Raw genomic sequence first — 15,038 nt, forward strand, 5'->3', positions numbered from 1 at the left:
TTCCCTCATATAAGTTATCACAGACCGTTGACTTTCCTGTGCTATACAATAGATCCTTGTTGGCTATCTATCTTAAATACAGTACTGTTTATATGTTCATCCCAAGCTTCTGATTTAACCCTCCCTGCCACATTTCCTCCTTGGTAACCATAGGTTCATTTTTGACATCTGTTCACTCTTTTTCTGTTTTGTAAATAAGCTTATTTCTATCATTTTTTCAAATTATATTTCCACATTTGAGTGATTTGATATTTGTCTTTGTCTGACTTCACTTAAGGAGAAGGCGATGGCACCCCACTCCGGTACTCTTGCCTGGAAAATCCCATGGATGGAGGAGCCTGGTAGGCTGCAGTCCATGGGGTCGGGAAGAGTCGGACAGGACTGAGCCACTTCACTTTCACTTTTCACTTTCATGCATTGGAGAAGGAAATGGCAACCCACTCCAGTGTTCTTGCCTGGAGAATCCCGGGGATGGGGGAGCCTGGTGGGCTGCCGTCTATGGGGTGGCACAGAGTCGGACAAGACTGAAGTGACTTAGCAGCAGCAGCAGACTTCACTTAATATGAAAATTTCAAAGATGTCCATTTTCTCCACTTTTACTCAACATGATTTCAGAAGTCCTAGCCGTGGCCATCAGAGAACAGAAGAAATAAAAGGAATCCAAGTTGGAAAAGAAGTGAAACTGGCACTGTTTGCAGATGACATGATGCTAGACATAGAAAAGCCACAAGTTGCTATGAGAAAACACTAGAGCTCATCAATGAATTGGTAAAGTTGCAGGATACAAAATTAATACCCAGTGATTTTCTTGATGACATATGGGAAACCACCTGTTGCTTCTTGTTTGCAAAAGCTGCTTCCCCTATTATTTAGATATTTTGAAGTCAAATCTCTGTCTGAAATTATCAGATCATCCTTCGCTGGCATTAAATTTTCCAGCTTTAAATCCTTCACCCATTTTTGCTTTAGGTTGTCATAATGACTTTGCTTTTTCTTCAATCATGTTTGAGTCTATAGATATGCCTTGCTTATAGCAATCCTGCACCCACATACAAGCTATGGTATGGGGAGGGAGGAGGGTTCAGGATGGGCAACACGTGTATACCTGTGGCGGATTCATGTTGATATATGGCAAAACCAATAAAATATTGTAAAGTTAAAAAATAAAAACAAAAACAAACAAAAGAATATTTAATTAAGCTTGAAAAAAAAGATAAAAACATACTTCACAAAAAGCACAAGATTTTCACACCTGCTGGTGTAGCTGCAGTGATGGCTTCATAGTTCCTTTTCTTTTTCTTACAGTGGTTCTTATGCTGGATTCATTCATCTTGAAATGGTGGCAACCACAACTGCAGATCCAAACCAGTATACAAGGAGCAACTCAACTTTTTTGTATAATGTCATGACTTCTCTCTGCTTCGTGAGAGCACTTCCAGCACCACTAGGGGCACTTTACATGAGTCCTATTGTGTTACTCAAAGTTTAGAGTATCGTACTAAACAGAGTAAGAAATAGCTGTGAACCATTGGTGATCACATTTGTTGAGATAACAGTTTAGTACACAAACTGTTCATCATAGATGAATAGTGCTATTCATGATCCATAAGTGTGTGTGTGTGTGTGTGTGTGTGTGTGTGTGTGTGTGTGTGTGTTGTTCTTACCCATTTCAAGTGCAGCTGATCTAAGTTGTATGCTTACCTGTGGTACTGCAATTTCTTAATTGGACTCTGGACCTTCTATAAAGGTTATTTTACTACTTATATACTTTTAAGATCTGGGTTGCTGAGGGGAAACAGGGGCTGGGAATTCCTGTTCCACTGTATTGCAGATGCCACACAGACAAGACCATTTTTTTTTATATGAACAATTTCACTCACTGTCCTTTATCATTGGCAAGAAACTCCCAATTCTCTTGTCCTGTCATCTTTTTCTGAACCACAAAGGAGATTCAAGGATTTCTGACTCAATATAAAAACCTTTGTACTTATACTGGGATATACTTTGTTCATAAACACAAATACGGAAGTCAAATTAACCTTCAATTACAAGAAGGGTATTTCAATAGTGCCAAAAAGAAAGCCCTAAACAGCAAAAGATACATCTCCCAGTTACTGAGGTCAAGCAAGGACAAAACAAGACATAAAATGTGTTCCCTTCAGATCCACCTTGGCACTCAATTACTTGGAATACTTACTTCTCTTTTCAACCTCAAGTTGAAGGATCTGCCCTGGATGTCACTATGTGGGAGGAGCTGGCAGACTTGGTTCTGGAACGTGCCCTGCCCATGGTGGTAGCGCTCTGTCTTTCTCAGCTCTCAAGGCCTCTCTCTTCCTCATCCTACGATGGAATTCAGGACCTCCGAGGGCTGACAGCAGCAAGTGGACACTACAGAACCCCAGTGGTTCTGGGTGGCTATTTCTTTCACTTCTTTTTAAGGGGCTTCACATATATATTTGACAATTCCTACTCTGACCTGAGATTGCCCTCCTTAGACCAAAGGTCTCACGTCCCTGACAACTGTACTGAGACAACAGAGAAAAGAGATGTTCAGCTTGAGAGTTCTGCCTGAAGCCTTCTTACACCTAATATTCTGGGGTGTTGCATTCCTCAGTCCAGTTGCATGGGTGACTTCCTAAAGGCCCTTGCCCCTTTGATTAAAGCCTTCTAGGGAAATGCCACATCCCTGAAAGGCCCTGAGTACTTTCTCTACTGCGGACCTTGCAGAGAAGGAATCCCTGTCCTAGGAGTGATAAGAGATAGGAAATCCATGGCATAAGTAAGGGGGCCCAGGCAGAGTCCTGTGAGGGAAACAAAACGTGGTAACCTGTCCCTTCTCTCCTTCAGCCAGACTTCTCAGGCAACCTCTGTTCTAATAAATAAACTTTATATTTTAGATCTAATAGATATTTTTTATACAAAGGAATGGCTGTGAGATGTTTTTGAGTCCCTTACTGATCTTATAAGCTTATCTGAAACTTAAAAAGTTCATATCTTTTAAGATGTCTGAACCCTCATATGTATGGACAGATGACCCTATTGTCAGCAAATACTATCTCTTTTTTCCTCTCTTCATATGTCACATTTATTTTGGCATTATTATTATTATTGCTCTGGCTATGTATTACAATATAATAGTTTGACTCAAGAATCCCTCTTGTTAATGCTTCATACATTTCACAGTAATGCGTATAAAAAGGGAATTAAGGGCACAAGGTCAGATCAGGCTTGCAGGAGTGAGAGGGTGAGCTTTAGACTAACTCAGATCAAGGGCCTATGGACATCCCTGTCACTTAAACAGCCATGGAAAAGTTTGTCACATCATTAAACTCTCTGAGAGTGCCTCGGGCTCTTTAACTGTGAAGGGAGTTTGACAAGCCCTGTCTGGAAGGACGGCTGGCATGTGGTGGTAACTGTAAAGCCACCTGCCACAGTGCCTGGCAGGCACCAACCATATCCCTCCCTTCTCAGGACTGGTGGCTATACTTTCCAACGAAGATCTCACCTCCCTTAGGCCTGACATAGGGCTTCCCTGATGGCTCAGCAGTAAAGGATCTGCCTGAGATATAGGAGCTGCAGGAGACGCAGACTCAGTCTCTGGGTAGGAAGATCCCCTGGAGGAGGAAATGGCAACCCAGCCTAGAATTCTTCCTTGGAATATCCCATGGACAAAGGAGCCTGGTGGCCTACAGTCCATGGAGTCCCAAAAGAGTTAGACATGACTTAGCAATTCAAGAAGAATAAGAAGATGATGAAGAAGAAGAAGGCCTGGTATAAGAAGTGAGGGAGAGCCTTGCCTGACAGTCTTCCCTTGAGCTTTCTAGAACTGACATCAAAGGGGAAGGCATGACTCTCCTTTGTTCCCTCTATTCAGGGATGAGTATACCCCTCAGTCTCCACTCGGGCTTCACAAATTGACTTCTGGTGGAGCCTGGGGAATCCCCTACTTCTTGACATGAGGCCTATCTCCTCATAGTAAGACCGACACCTCCCTGTGAGCCTGAAGGAGGAAATAAGGGTGGCCTTATCTATCCACCCCTACCCATAGTTTCACAAGAATGAAAGCTGTGGCAAGCTTCTTGGGAATGACAGACAGTTCCTCTCAGGGGCCCAAATCGGGGTCTCAAATTTGACTCTCAGCCAAGCCCAAGACTCCCCCTTCTGTTGATGCCACCATCAGACCAAACCCTGACTTTCCTGCTACTCCTCCGTCAGAGCTGAAGTGTCCCTTGGCCTGGTAAATTTGCCTGAAGCCTTCTAGGCTTAGAGTAGGGAAAATACTGTGTGGCCATCCTGGTATTTGTGTTCCCAAGTTCTTTGCTGTCCTCACCGTCTTGGAAAGAACCTGGAAATATTCCCCAACTGGAAACATTCCCTGACTTGCCTTAAAGCTTCTCCACCCAGGCCAATAGTTCCCTGATCCCTGAGGAAGAAGAGGAGTTTGCCTCATAGGGCCACCACAGGCCATGGTCTTCTGAGGCTAACAGGAGTGGAAGGAATATGTTTTGCCCCAACTGCTTTGAGGCGAGTGGTCTTTTCAAGAATTCAGGGTCCTTACCTTGACTTCTGGCACAACATGGAAATCATCCTTCTGCTGAGCTTTGGCTGCTCCCTTTGATCAGGATGAGGTTCCTTACCTCCATGTGATCCTCTGGAAGGAAGTGAGTAGGATTCACCATGTCACCAGGCCTAAGTGGCACAGTCTCAGGCCTGACAAAAGGGACAGTGCCTTCTGTAGCCCCCTTCTTTCTGGGAGGGATCCTTTGCTGTTGGTCAGTATCATCAGTTGACTCCTGTTAGGAACGGGGTACCCTTCCTCAGCTGATACAGCCTCCCTCCATTAGCCCAAAGACTTTAAGGCCCTGAAGCCATTCGCCTTCAGAAACTAAGGGATAAACCTAGTCTGAAAGCCCTGCCTGTTCCCTCCCAGGGCCCATTACATTTGCAGGACTTTCTAAGGATTTATCTGTAATGGGGTAGTTGGTTGCCACACTCTTCATACAGGACTATACACATGTCATGCCTGGGATTTCCACTCTCTGATGAAGAGCCAGCCTATAAACCAAGGTCATCTCCTTGAAACCCTCCAGGCAGAAGTCACGGGGCCCTTGAGCTGGCCAGCACTTCCCTATGCCTCCCAGGGCTAACTGGAGAGGAGGGACTAAGTGTAGCCCTGTCGGCTGTGGATTGAGGGGCTTCATGTCCACACTCTGGGTCCTCACTTTGACTCTGCACCCTTCTTGGGGCAATATTCTCTGCAGATTCCCAATGTCCCCACCTCCCCAGGACCTGAGTTGAAAGTGTTAACCACAGCAGCCCAGATAGTTCTGGACTTCATGGGCTTGCCAATGAGGACGGGTCTTAACAGGATCCTTCTGTTCTGGATGGGTCTTTCCATCACCCTCATTCAGGTTAATCACTATCATTTATGTGAGATTGATTCTGTCTACCAACCTCAGAACTCTGTGCCGAGACCAAGTTTCTTAGGTCTCTGAGAAGCCTAAAGAATAAGTGAGGCTATGCTAAGGCTAATAGGCTCAGCCCACCAGTTCTGAATTCCTGTGTGTCTGAGATCAGAAGGGAGTGCTGTCCCAGTGACCACCATCCCCCATATTCTTGGGTCTTGCTCTCTTCAATCCTACCTGGGGCCCTCATCTTGCTTTCTGTCATGGATTAAAGGCCACTGGGGAAATTCCACGTCTCTACAAACTCCTGAGCTGTTTGCTCTGCAGGGCTAAAGAGAATGGGTCCATGTCCCAGGAATGACAGGAGATCGAGAAGCTATAGTCCAAGGCAGGAGTCCCAGGACAGGTGGCAGTCCTTTAGGGAGAAAAAAGTTGATCAATCTATCTCATCAGCCAGGTGAAGATTCTCATGTCATTTCTATTCTGATAGGTTTACTTTCCACAGGGAAGAGACTGTAAGGATGATATGGAGACTCCTTGCTCTTCAGAGGTTATCTAACATGGCCAATGTACATGCTTGTACTGTCCCTGAATATTGTTTCTTTCCTTATCTATGAGTAATGAATAAGGGATACATATTGTTGGTTAAGTATATCTGGTATTCTTACTGCTCTGGCTACACATTTTGATCCAGTAGCTTGAGCACGAGGGCATTCTTTCCTATCACCTAGGACAAATTCTGAAGTGCTGAGAAAAACACTGAAATAAAAGATACAAGGTGGGGACTTTCCTGGTGGTCCAATGGCTAGGACTCCAGGCTCCCAATGCAGGGGGCCCAGGTTCGATCCCTGGTCAGGGAACTAGACCACACATGGAGCAACTAAGATCCAGCACAGCCAAATAAATAAATAAATGATAAATAAATAAGGAATTGTCAAATGTTAAAAGGACTTGTTAAAGAACAAAGACAAGGGTATGTCTCAGGTTGGGGGGAGAACAACAGTATGAGTGATAAGTAGTGTAGAGCAGGAGTCTATTGCCAGCTGTCATTTACCAGCCTCATGTATTTCAGCACAAAACCAAACCCTAACTCTATGAGCCTTGGGCTCTCCCCTGTGAAGTAAGTTTGATAAGCCTTTTCTTGTCAGATTGGTGGAATATAAGTATTTATGGAAAGCTTCTATCACGGTGCCTGTCTCTATTGAGACATTTGGAGCCACGGCAGTTATTTCTATGATTATCTTGACCTCAGATGTTACATCAGCTGGATTCTTTTTTCAATATATCAGATGTCAGAAACTATGCAGTGTTCCAAGTGGGGGAAAAAAAAGACCCAACCTCCCAAATCAGCCAAAATTCCACTTAGCAATGAAACCAAAATAATATGTTCCCTCCAAGCCCTCTTTACCCTGCTTCTTTCATGTTCTTCCTGAAGTAGAGAGTATCTCAGCCTCTTCCATAGAATGACAGCATCTCTGAGAAACTATAATGAGTGGATAGAGGCTAGGACTTTTTTTGACTAAACATCACCAGTACAAGCATGAAGACTTCTTAAGAGCAGATTCTCAATGTTTGTGTAAAAGAAGAGCCACGAATAAATCATTTGCTATAATTTATATTCTCATTCTTGAAAACCATAAACCATAAGCAGAGGCAAGTATGTGTCTTTTACATTTACAAAAAGGCAGACTAAGCAGAGAGTAAAGCCAGCCAAAATCTGAAGAAATTTCAGCTATCTCCCTAATGATGTATCAATGTTCTGAGCCTCTATTAGTGTGGTGTCTTTCATATTTCTAAGGACAGTCTCATCTTAAAGTGATGATATTCTCATCCTGGATCACAAAAGTGATGTGAGGAATTCCAATATTTATTTGAGAAAACAAAATTCTTACTCCTAAATTTGACAAACAGCAAAGTGTGTGTGACCAATGCATTCATATACTTATATCATGACTCTAAATGACCTTTCTGTTGAAAAGTTTTAACAACTGAAAACTGGGGGAAATGAAGTCAACAAGTTATTGATGCATATCAGGAACACAGGTTGACCGGCTTGTCCAGCCACAAAGTGAACAACGGGCTTCAGATCACACTAGGCGCAAGATGAGTGGCTGGATGCGGCCCTGGGGTGCGCAGTGGCCGAAGCAGAACGGCCAGCAGCAGCTGAGGCGGCAGCACCAGGCCTGGTTGAGGCAGAAGTGCCAGCCCTGGCTGCACCTCTGGCTCCGGTGCTCTCTACTTCCTCTCTCCAAGCCTCTTCATATTGCGGCTGCAAAGCAGGATGGACCGAATCCTTGACCTTGGCCAAAAACTGCAGGACTTTCGTTTTGCTGGTTTCTGTGAGCGCTTTAGGACCCCACAGGAACTCATAGTGAGGGGGATCGCTGCCAGGCACCTGGCGGTACTCCAGGTACTCTTCCCGCACCAGATCTTCTGTGATGAGCTTCCTGGGCTCTCCAAAGATGAAGTGACTTCTTCCATCATAGATGCCCAGCAAATTCAGGAACTTCCAGATCTTCTCCTCAGGGGCGTGGTTGCCATTCAGGTAGATGACACCCAGCAGAGGCATCAGAAGACCATTCTTCGGCAGCCCCAAGTCACCTCTCATGCACTCAGTGTCGCTGAGATCTAGGTTGCTCACCAGGGTATAGCAGTGACTGTTGGGCCTGACTTCCTTCAGCACCAGGCCAAACACCATCTCCATGCGCTCGGAGGCCCTGCTAAGGATCTCAGGGAATCGTTCCTTGTACCTTCTGTTGATTTCCTGCAGCATTTCAGACCTCTTAATGCGTTCCCTCATCTTATACTTATACAGCATGTATTGCACCAATAGCTCTGCCTTCCTGGTCAGAAGATCTGTGTGAGAGCTCTCAGCAGCAGCTGAGGCCTGGGAGGAATTTTCACCTTCCTGAACTTGGCCCTCAGCACCTACACCAGATCTTGAGCATGCTGCGCCACCACCACCACATCTTTTGCGTATAGCACCTGCAGCAGCACTGGTGGTGTCTTGGGCTCCCGGAGGCCCCTTGGAGGTGCCAGCAGCAGACAAGCTTGAGAGAGCACTTTCTGAATCAGGAGGGGAGGAAGAGGTGGTCTCTTCTCCCCCAGATGTGGTAGCCTGATCATGAAGACCCTGGGTCTCAGCTCGGGCTTGGGGACATTTCTCACGAGCACAGTGCTTACTCTTCTGCCCACAAGGCATGATGGCTGTGGTCAGGGACCACAGGCAGGAGTCTGGGCCAATACACAGGAGACTGGGGCACCTGGAGGATGGAGAATGAGGTGACATGAGCACCTTAAAACAGGGAGACTCTACCTTGGCTTAATCAAAGGCTGCCTCTGCAGGTGTCCTTGAGGACACTGCTCTAAGAACCCACAAGGCTCCTGTTTTCCTGCTCAGACCATTCACGGTCTCCTGAGAACAAAATCTGGTGCAGGCAGGTTGACGTCCCTGTGGACCCCCACAAGATCCCAATTCAAGGTCTAAAGTATTTTTTTGCTTCTGGTTTCTCCCATATGTCTTTTTGAAAATAAAATTATTTTTTGCAATATTACAATATTAATTTATAATAGTGTACCAGTTTCTGCCACACATCAATATGAATCAGCCATAGGTATATCTTATGTCTCCTCCATCTTGAAACTCCCTCCCACGTTCCCACAGAATCCCACAGAGGAAGAACAGAGGCCTTACTTTTCCTCTGCATCCTCTCAGCCCTCCTCTGGATTTACTCAGGTGACAGCAGGTGCCAGCAGTGGGGTTTTCTAAGTTCTACTTCAGTATTATCACGTCAAGTCCTGGAGGAGCCTTGGCACCCTTCCCTCCGCTACTCTGATGTAGACACTTTAGACTTCCCCATGATCCAGAGGTAAGTGAAGGGATGCCCCAGTCCACCTCCCTGCCAGGAGATATATAACCAGTGCTGAGAGTTCATTAGGGTCTTTTCTATCCTGAGTTCACTGGGATCATCATTCAAGGTCCTTACCTTGGCTCCTTAAAACGTTGGGCACCATTATCCATTTGTGGACTGGTGTCTGCACCTTCATACTAGACATTTCCCCTCCCGTAGACTTCATATAAAACAGTAAAGAAGGTGCTCAGCCTCACAGGCCATCCCTGAGATTTCCTGGGCTGAAATCTGAGGGTTGGGATGGATGTACTGAGTCCTCACTCAGGTTATTCAATTGGGCTCCTGGTAGAGAAGCTCAACTTTCTCCTGAAGTGATGACTGCTTGATAGTAAAATCCAATCACTCCATGTCCCAAAATCAGGAAGTGAAGATGACCTTATCTTACCAAACACGGTCTCCTGAGAACAAAATCTGGTGTAGGCAGGTTGATGTCCCTGTGGACCCTCACAAGATCCCAATTCAAGGTCTAAAATATTTTTTTGCTTCTGGTTTCTCCTATATGTCTTTTTGAAAATAAAATTATTTTTTATATTATTACAATATTAATTTATAATAGTGTACCAGTTTCTGCCACACATCAGTATGAATCAGTCATAGGTATATCTTATGTCTCCTCCATCTTGAAACTCCCTCCCACGTCACACCCTCTTAAGTTATTACAGAGCACTGGCTTTGAACTCCCTGGTCATAAAACTACTTCCTACTGGTTATCTATTTTCCATATGATAATGTGTACGTTTTCAATGTTACTCTCTCAATCTGCCCCTCCTTCTCCTTCCCCCACTGGGTCCATGAATGTGTTCTCCATATGGGTATCTCCAGGCTGCCCTGCAAATAGGTTCATCAGTACCATCTTTCTGGATTCCATATATATGCATTAATATATGATATTGGCTTTCCTCTTTCTGACTTAATTCACTCTGCTTACAAAAACTAGGAATAAAACTACCACGTAAGCCAACAACCCCACTAGTGGTCATATACCCTGAGGAAACAGTAACGGAAAAAGACACTTGTACTCGTCTTCACTGCAGCACTATTTACAATAGCCACGACACAGAAGCAACCAAGCTCTACATTTGACTCATGACAGGGTCTAAGGTTTCTCCCTCTGCTGACCACTCCATTCAGACCAAGACCCTTACTTCCCCATTAGCCCGTAGTGGGGACCGACATGTATCCTTGAAGTCTCCCAGGGATGACGACAGGGAGATGTGGTCCGAATGACGCGGTGTGGAACATCCACAGCCCCCAAGGTTCTCACTATCCACCAGGACACCTGAAACCCGCCCTTGTCAACCTGAGGCTGCCCCCACTGACCTGGTCTCTCACTTCCCTGAGATGTCCCAGGAAGTGTCATGTCGAAACGCCCGATTCTCCCAGTCCTCAAAATAGGACTGGTGCCTTATGTGACTCCATTTCTTATGGGAGGAGACCCCATCCTCACTCAGCATCACAGCCATTAATATTGTTGCGGACTAGTTCCCTTTGTTGAACTGGGTTTATTCCATTACAGCAAGGCTCTCACTTCCCCAAAACTACCTCCAGTGGACACCAGGGGGCACCACAGTTGGCCAGCTCTACCTGGGGCCTCCTAGAGCCCAGTACAGGGGGTCTGCTCAGTGTGGTCCCCTTGGTGGTGTCGAAGTCTGCTCATCAGCCCTCAGGGTCCTCATCTAGGTCCTAGAGCTCCTCCGGGGGTAGAATCTGGGCCTACCCCCGGAGACCAACACCTTAGCCTGAGACACTCTAGACCACATTCAGCCGATAGCCCTGAGGGACTCAAAAGAGCCATATCACAAGGGTGGGATGTGCATGGCTCACTTTTATTACTGGGAGGGTTGGGAAAGTCCCATGAGCTACATTCACGTCCTCACCTTGGTTCTGGACGAGTCTTGAGCACTAAGTCTCCGCCATAGGGTCGCCACGGCTACCGGTCGATCTGCTGGATTTCAAAGCGGAAGTGGAGGGGAGCTGCGTAAGGTCCTACGTGGGGTCTCCCAGTGATGACAGCAGGGGCAGCGTGCTACAGGAACCCGGTAGCTCAATATTCATCCATCCTTGGGTCCTCCTTGTGCAGTGTATCGGAGCCCAGGATGCCCCCTCCCATGAACCCAAGTCTTCCAGCTCCCAAACAAAGCCCTCGCCTTCCCAAGTCCCTAGTGGTGGGAGGCCAGCACTGGGCTGAGCATCTCTGCTTGTCAGGTGGTTTGCCACTCTGTGAGCCTCCTTCGTTGGGGGAGAGATCCTCTCACTAGCACTGATGGTCCTCACCTTAAGTCCGGTTATGGTCAAGACACCCCCATCTGCAGATCTGGCTTCTGATATGGCTAAAGGAGACTCAATCCTCCCTAAGATCACACAGGTTGAATGAGCGGGCCACTCAGAAGTAGCTCCTATGGGCTTCAGGGCTAAGAATTTACAGAATTCTGTTCGGCTCCCTCTGCAGGGGTCCCCGCTAACACTCAGCATCGCATGTGACGTCCTCCTTGGATTCAGGTCCCTCGCTCTGCGAAACTGCGGCTGATTGTATCAGACAGAGGTCTCACCTCGCTAAGATTTCTAGGCTGAAATCAACCTGACACCTGTGCCCAGAGCTTCCTGGGGACCACAGCATCAGTGATTTTCCAAGGCCTAGTGTGTGCTACTGTGAGTGCACTTTCAGGCCCTCACATTGACCCATGACGAATCCTGTAACTCCACTCTCTGTTTTATGAAGCTTCTTGTCTTACATCAAGGTCCTAGTCTCCTGAGAATTCCAAGTTGGAAGTCAGGATGATCCTCATGTGATACTAGTCCATCAGGGCCTCTGAGAATAGACAGTGGGGATGCAATTTGAGTCCTTCTGATTCCTATTGCTTAGCATCCTCACTACATCTACCACAGCCTGGGACTGCTCCTTCTACTGATCTAAGATTCCTCTTCTTAGTCTTTGGGTGACCACTATATTCAGGGGTGATTGTCTCCTCAGTCCTCCTTCATGGAGGTTCTCATATCAGCTTCTGTCCCTTGATTAAAGTCTTCCTGGGGAATGCATATTCCTACAAACAGTGAGCAGTTACCCTCTAGCAAATCTTGGAGAAAATGGGTCTCAGTCCCAGAAGTGATGTAAAATTAGGAAAACGCAGCAGAAATTAAGGGACTCAGGACAGATGTTATGATGTCAAAGAGATAGAGGTGATATATTCCTGCTCTTCAGCCAGATTTAGGGTGTGTGCTTAATCACTCAGTCATGTCCCACTCTTTGTGACCCCATGTACTGTAGCTCGCCAGGCTCCTCTGTCGATGCAGATTCTCCAGGCAAGAATACTGAAGTGTGTTACATGCCCTCCACAGGGATTGTGCCCAACCCAGAGATCGAACCCAGGTCTCCCGCATTGCAGGCGCATTCGGTACCATCTGAGTCACCAGATTTAGGGTAGTTCTAAATTTACTCTCAGCACCTCCCTGTTGGTCCAGTGGTTATGCGCTCCCAATGCAGGGGTCCTTTGTTTGATCCCTAGTCAGGTAACATGATCCCACATGCCACAACTAAAAATCTCACATCCAACAACTAAGAGTTCTCGTGCCACACCTAAAATCTCACATTCCACAACTAAAGAGCCTGCACGTGGCAACAAAGATTCCAAGTGCCACAACTAAGACCCAGAGCAGTCAAAAAATCAATAGAAATAACTATTTTTAATTAAAACAAATAAAATTACCTTCTACATAGAAGGATAGCGCCAATTAATCTTGTAAGCCCTCAATCACTTGAGGGTGTCTGAATTTGCACATGCAGGTGATCATTTGCTAACTGAGCATTATCTCCTTCTCTCCTTTATTCACAGCTCTTAATTATTTTGGTGTTTGTATTGCATTAGCTATGTATTCCATCCCAGTGTTTCCGTCACAGAGTCCTTCTTTCTGTCACTCAAGATACATGTTTGAGTGCTAGAAGACAGTGAATTAACTGACTCATTAGCACCTCAGGCCAGGACAAGTGGAAGGGTACATGCTGTGGACAAATTCAGACCAGCGGTCTAGTCCCAGCTCTGTCTCTTATCAGTTGTGAGGACTTGGGTCCATCCCCAAACTTGGGGAGCCTCAGGTGAAGTGGCTTTTGTAGGGCTAGTGGCATGTAGCTAAAGCACCTGGCACACGGCCTGGACCACACTGAGACTTTACACAATATCTGTTTTTACTATGAGTATGTTACTATGAGTATGTTACTATGAGTATGAGTAATTTCATCCTGGAGGATACCACCGACCCTGAGGAATCTTTTAAATCCAGGAGATGTCAGAGAATCTGTGGCATTCTTGGACATGAAACACCAAATCAGTCCAAAATGCTGTTTGGAAAGAATCTTTCATTTCCACTACTAGATCGTATTTTGAGTGAGGGGGTAGTTTTTTAACTGGAAAAAATTCAAAGAATCTAAATTTGCTTCTGAGACTAATTCTGTCTTCCTTCCCGGCTGCTCTTTCATCTGAACAACTCCTAGAGACTTCCTTAGTGGTCCAGGGGTTAAGACTCTGCACTCCCAATGCAGGAGGCCTGGGTTCCACTGCTGATCAGAGGACTAGGTCCCACATGCCACAGCTTCCCCGCAACTAATAGTTCACAATCCACAACTAAAGATCCTATATGCCACAACTGAAACATTCCTCATGCTGCAACTAAAGAACTCTCAGGCTGCAAGGAAGATCAAGGATCCTTCATGCCAAAGATAAGACCAAGCATAGCCAAATAAATAAGTAACTAAATAAAATAAGCCCCTATCTTCATCAATTACACCATCACCTAAAATAGACTCACCTCACAGACTTTGGTGGAATTATCAACATAGCCAAAAACGCTGAATGGAATGCCCTTTCAATAAAATGAGCTCTGTTTCCACAACTCACAGCAAAGAGTGTCAGCCCACTTGCTTCTGAGTTTCCGGGTTCATTCTACTACTACTTTTATTTCACAGAATCTCCTTGGAGATGATGTGCATGAGACATCTAGGTTGTGCCCTGTGTTCACCGGCACTGGGACAGGAGCACAGGGCACATTCCATCCCCTCCCCAGGGGGGATTTCTCTCTGGTCTACTCGTGTTGCTGTTTAGTCACTCGCCGGGTGTGACCCTTTTCTACCCTATGGACTGAACAGATTGCTCTGTCCATGGGATTCTCCAGGCAAAAATACTGGATTGGGTAGCCATTTCCTCCTCCAGGGGCAGCTTCCTGACCCAGGGATTGAACCCATGTCTCCTGCATTGGCAGGCGGGTTCTTTACCACTGAGCCACCTGGGAAGCCCCATAATTCCAAAGCAATTGTTCAGGGTAGTTTTCCATTCCAGGCTTAAGTCTCTCAACTTTGAGACCCGCCATCTGAGGGTCTGACCCCTATTCAGTGTTTCCACAGCCTCCCTGGTGGGCTCGCCCTGTAGCCTAACTTAAAACTACTTTCCACTGCCAGACTTTTATTGTCCTAAAGTCTCCAAGTGCCTTGCCTCAGTGTATTTACACTAGACTCCTCATGAGGAAGCCCTCAATCCCCTCACCTCCTTACACCTCATTTTTATTGGGCCCTTAGATCTCAGTTCACCAGCTACTTTATTGAATGCTGCTCTTAAGACTCTAGAATTCTATAAGAAGGGCTTGAGTTTATTTTTCTTAGCATCCCCAAAACCACCCAGAAGCCTTCCAAAGAGCAGATGCTAAATTGATATTTGAACAACTATAGTGCAAGTGT

The 15,038-nt window shown here is 45.9% G+C and overlaps 1 protein-coding gene across 1 annotated transcript; it reads right to left on the reverse strand.

Moving 5' to 3' along the window:
* Nucleotides 1–7,034: 7,034 nt before the first annotated feature.
* LOC139181074 (melanoma-associated antigen B4-like) lies at nucleotides 7,035–8,664 on the reverse strand. Its single transcript, XM_070783824.1, has one exon. The coding sequence runs from the start codon at nucleotides 8,605–8,607 to the stop codon at nucleotides 7,498–7,500; it is 1,110 nt and encodes a 369-aa protein (XP_070639925.1). The 5' UTR covers nucleotides 8,608–8,664; the 3' UTR covers nucleotides 7,035–7,497.
* Nucleotides 8,665–15,038: the final 6,374 nt, after the last annotated feature.

This window comes from Bos indicus, chromosome X (assembly GCF_029378745.1).
Source record: "Bos indicus isolate NIAB-ARS_2022 breed Sahiwal x Tharparkar chromosome X, NIAB-ARS_B.indTharparkar_mat_pri_1.0, whole genome shotgun sequence".
NCBI classification, from domain to species: Eukaryota; Metazoa; Chordata; class Mammalia; order Artiodactyla; family Bovidae; genus Bos; species Bos indicus.

Bases quoted from the DNA above. Each gene is read 5' to 3' on its own strand.
- LOC139181074 (XM_070783824.1), bottom strand. From the start codon at position 8,607: ATGCCTTGTGGGCAGAAGAGTAAGCACTGTGCTCGTGAGAAATGTCCC.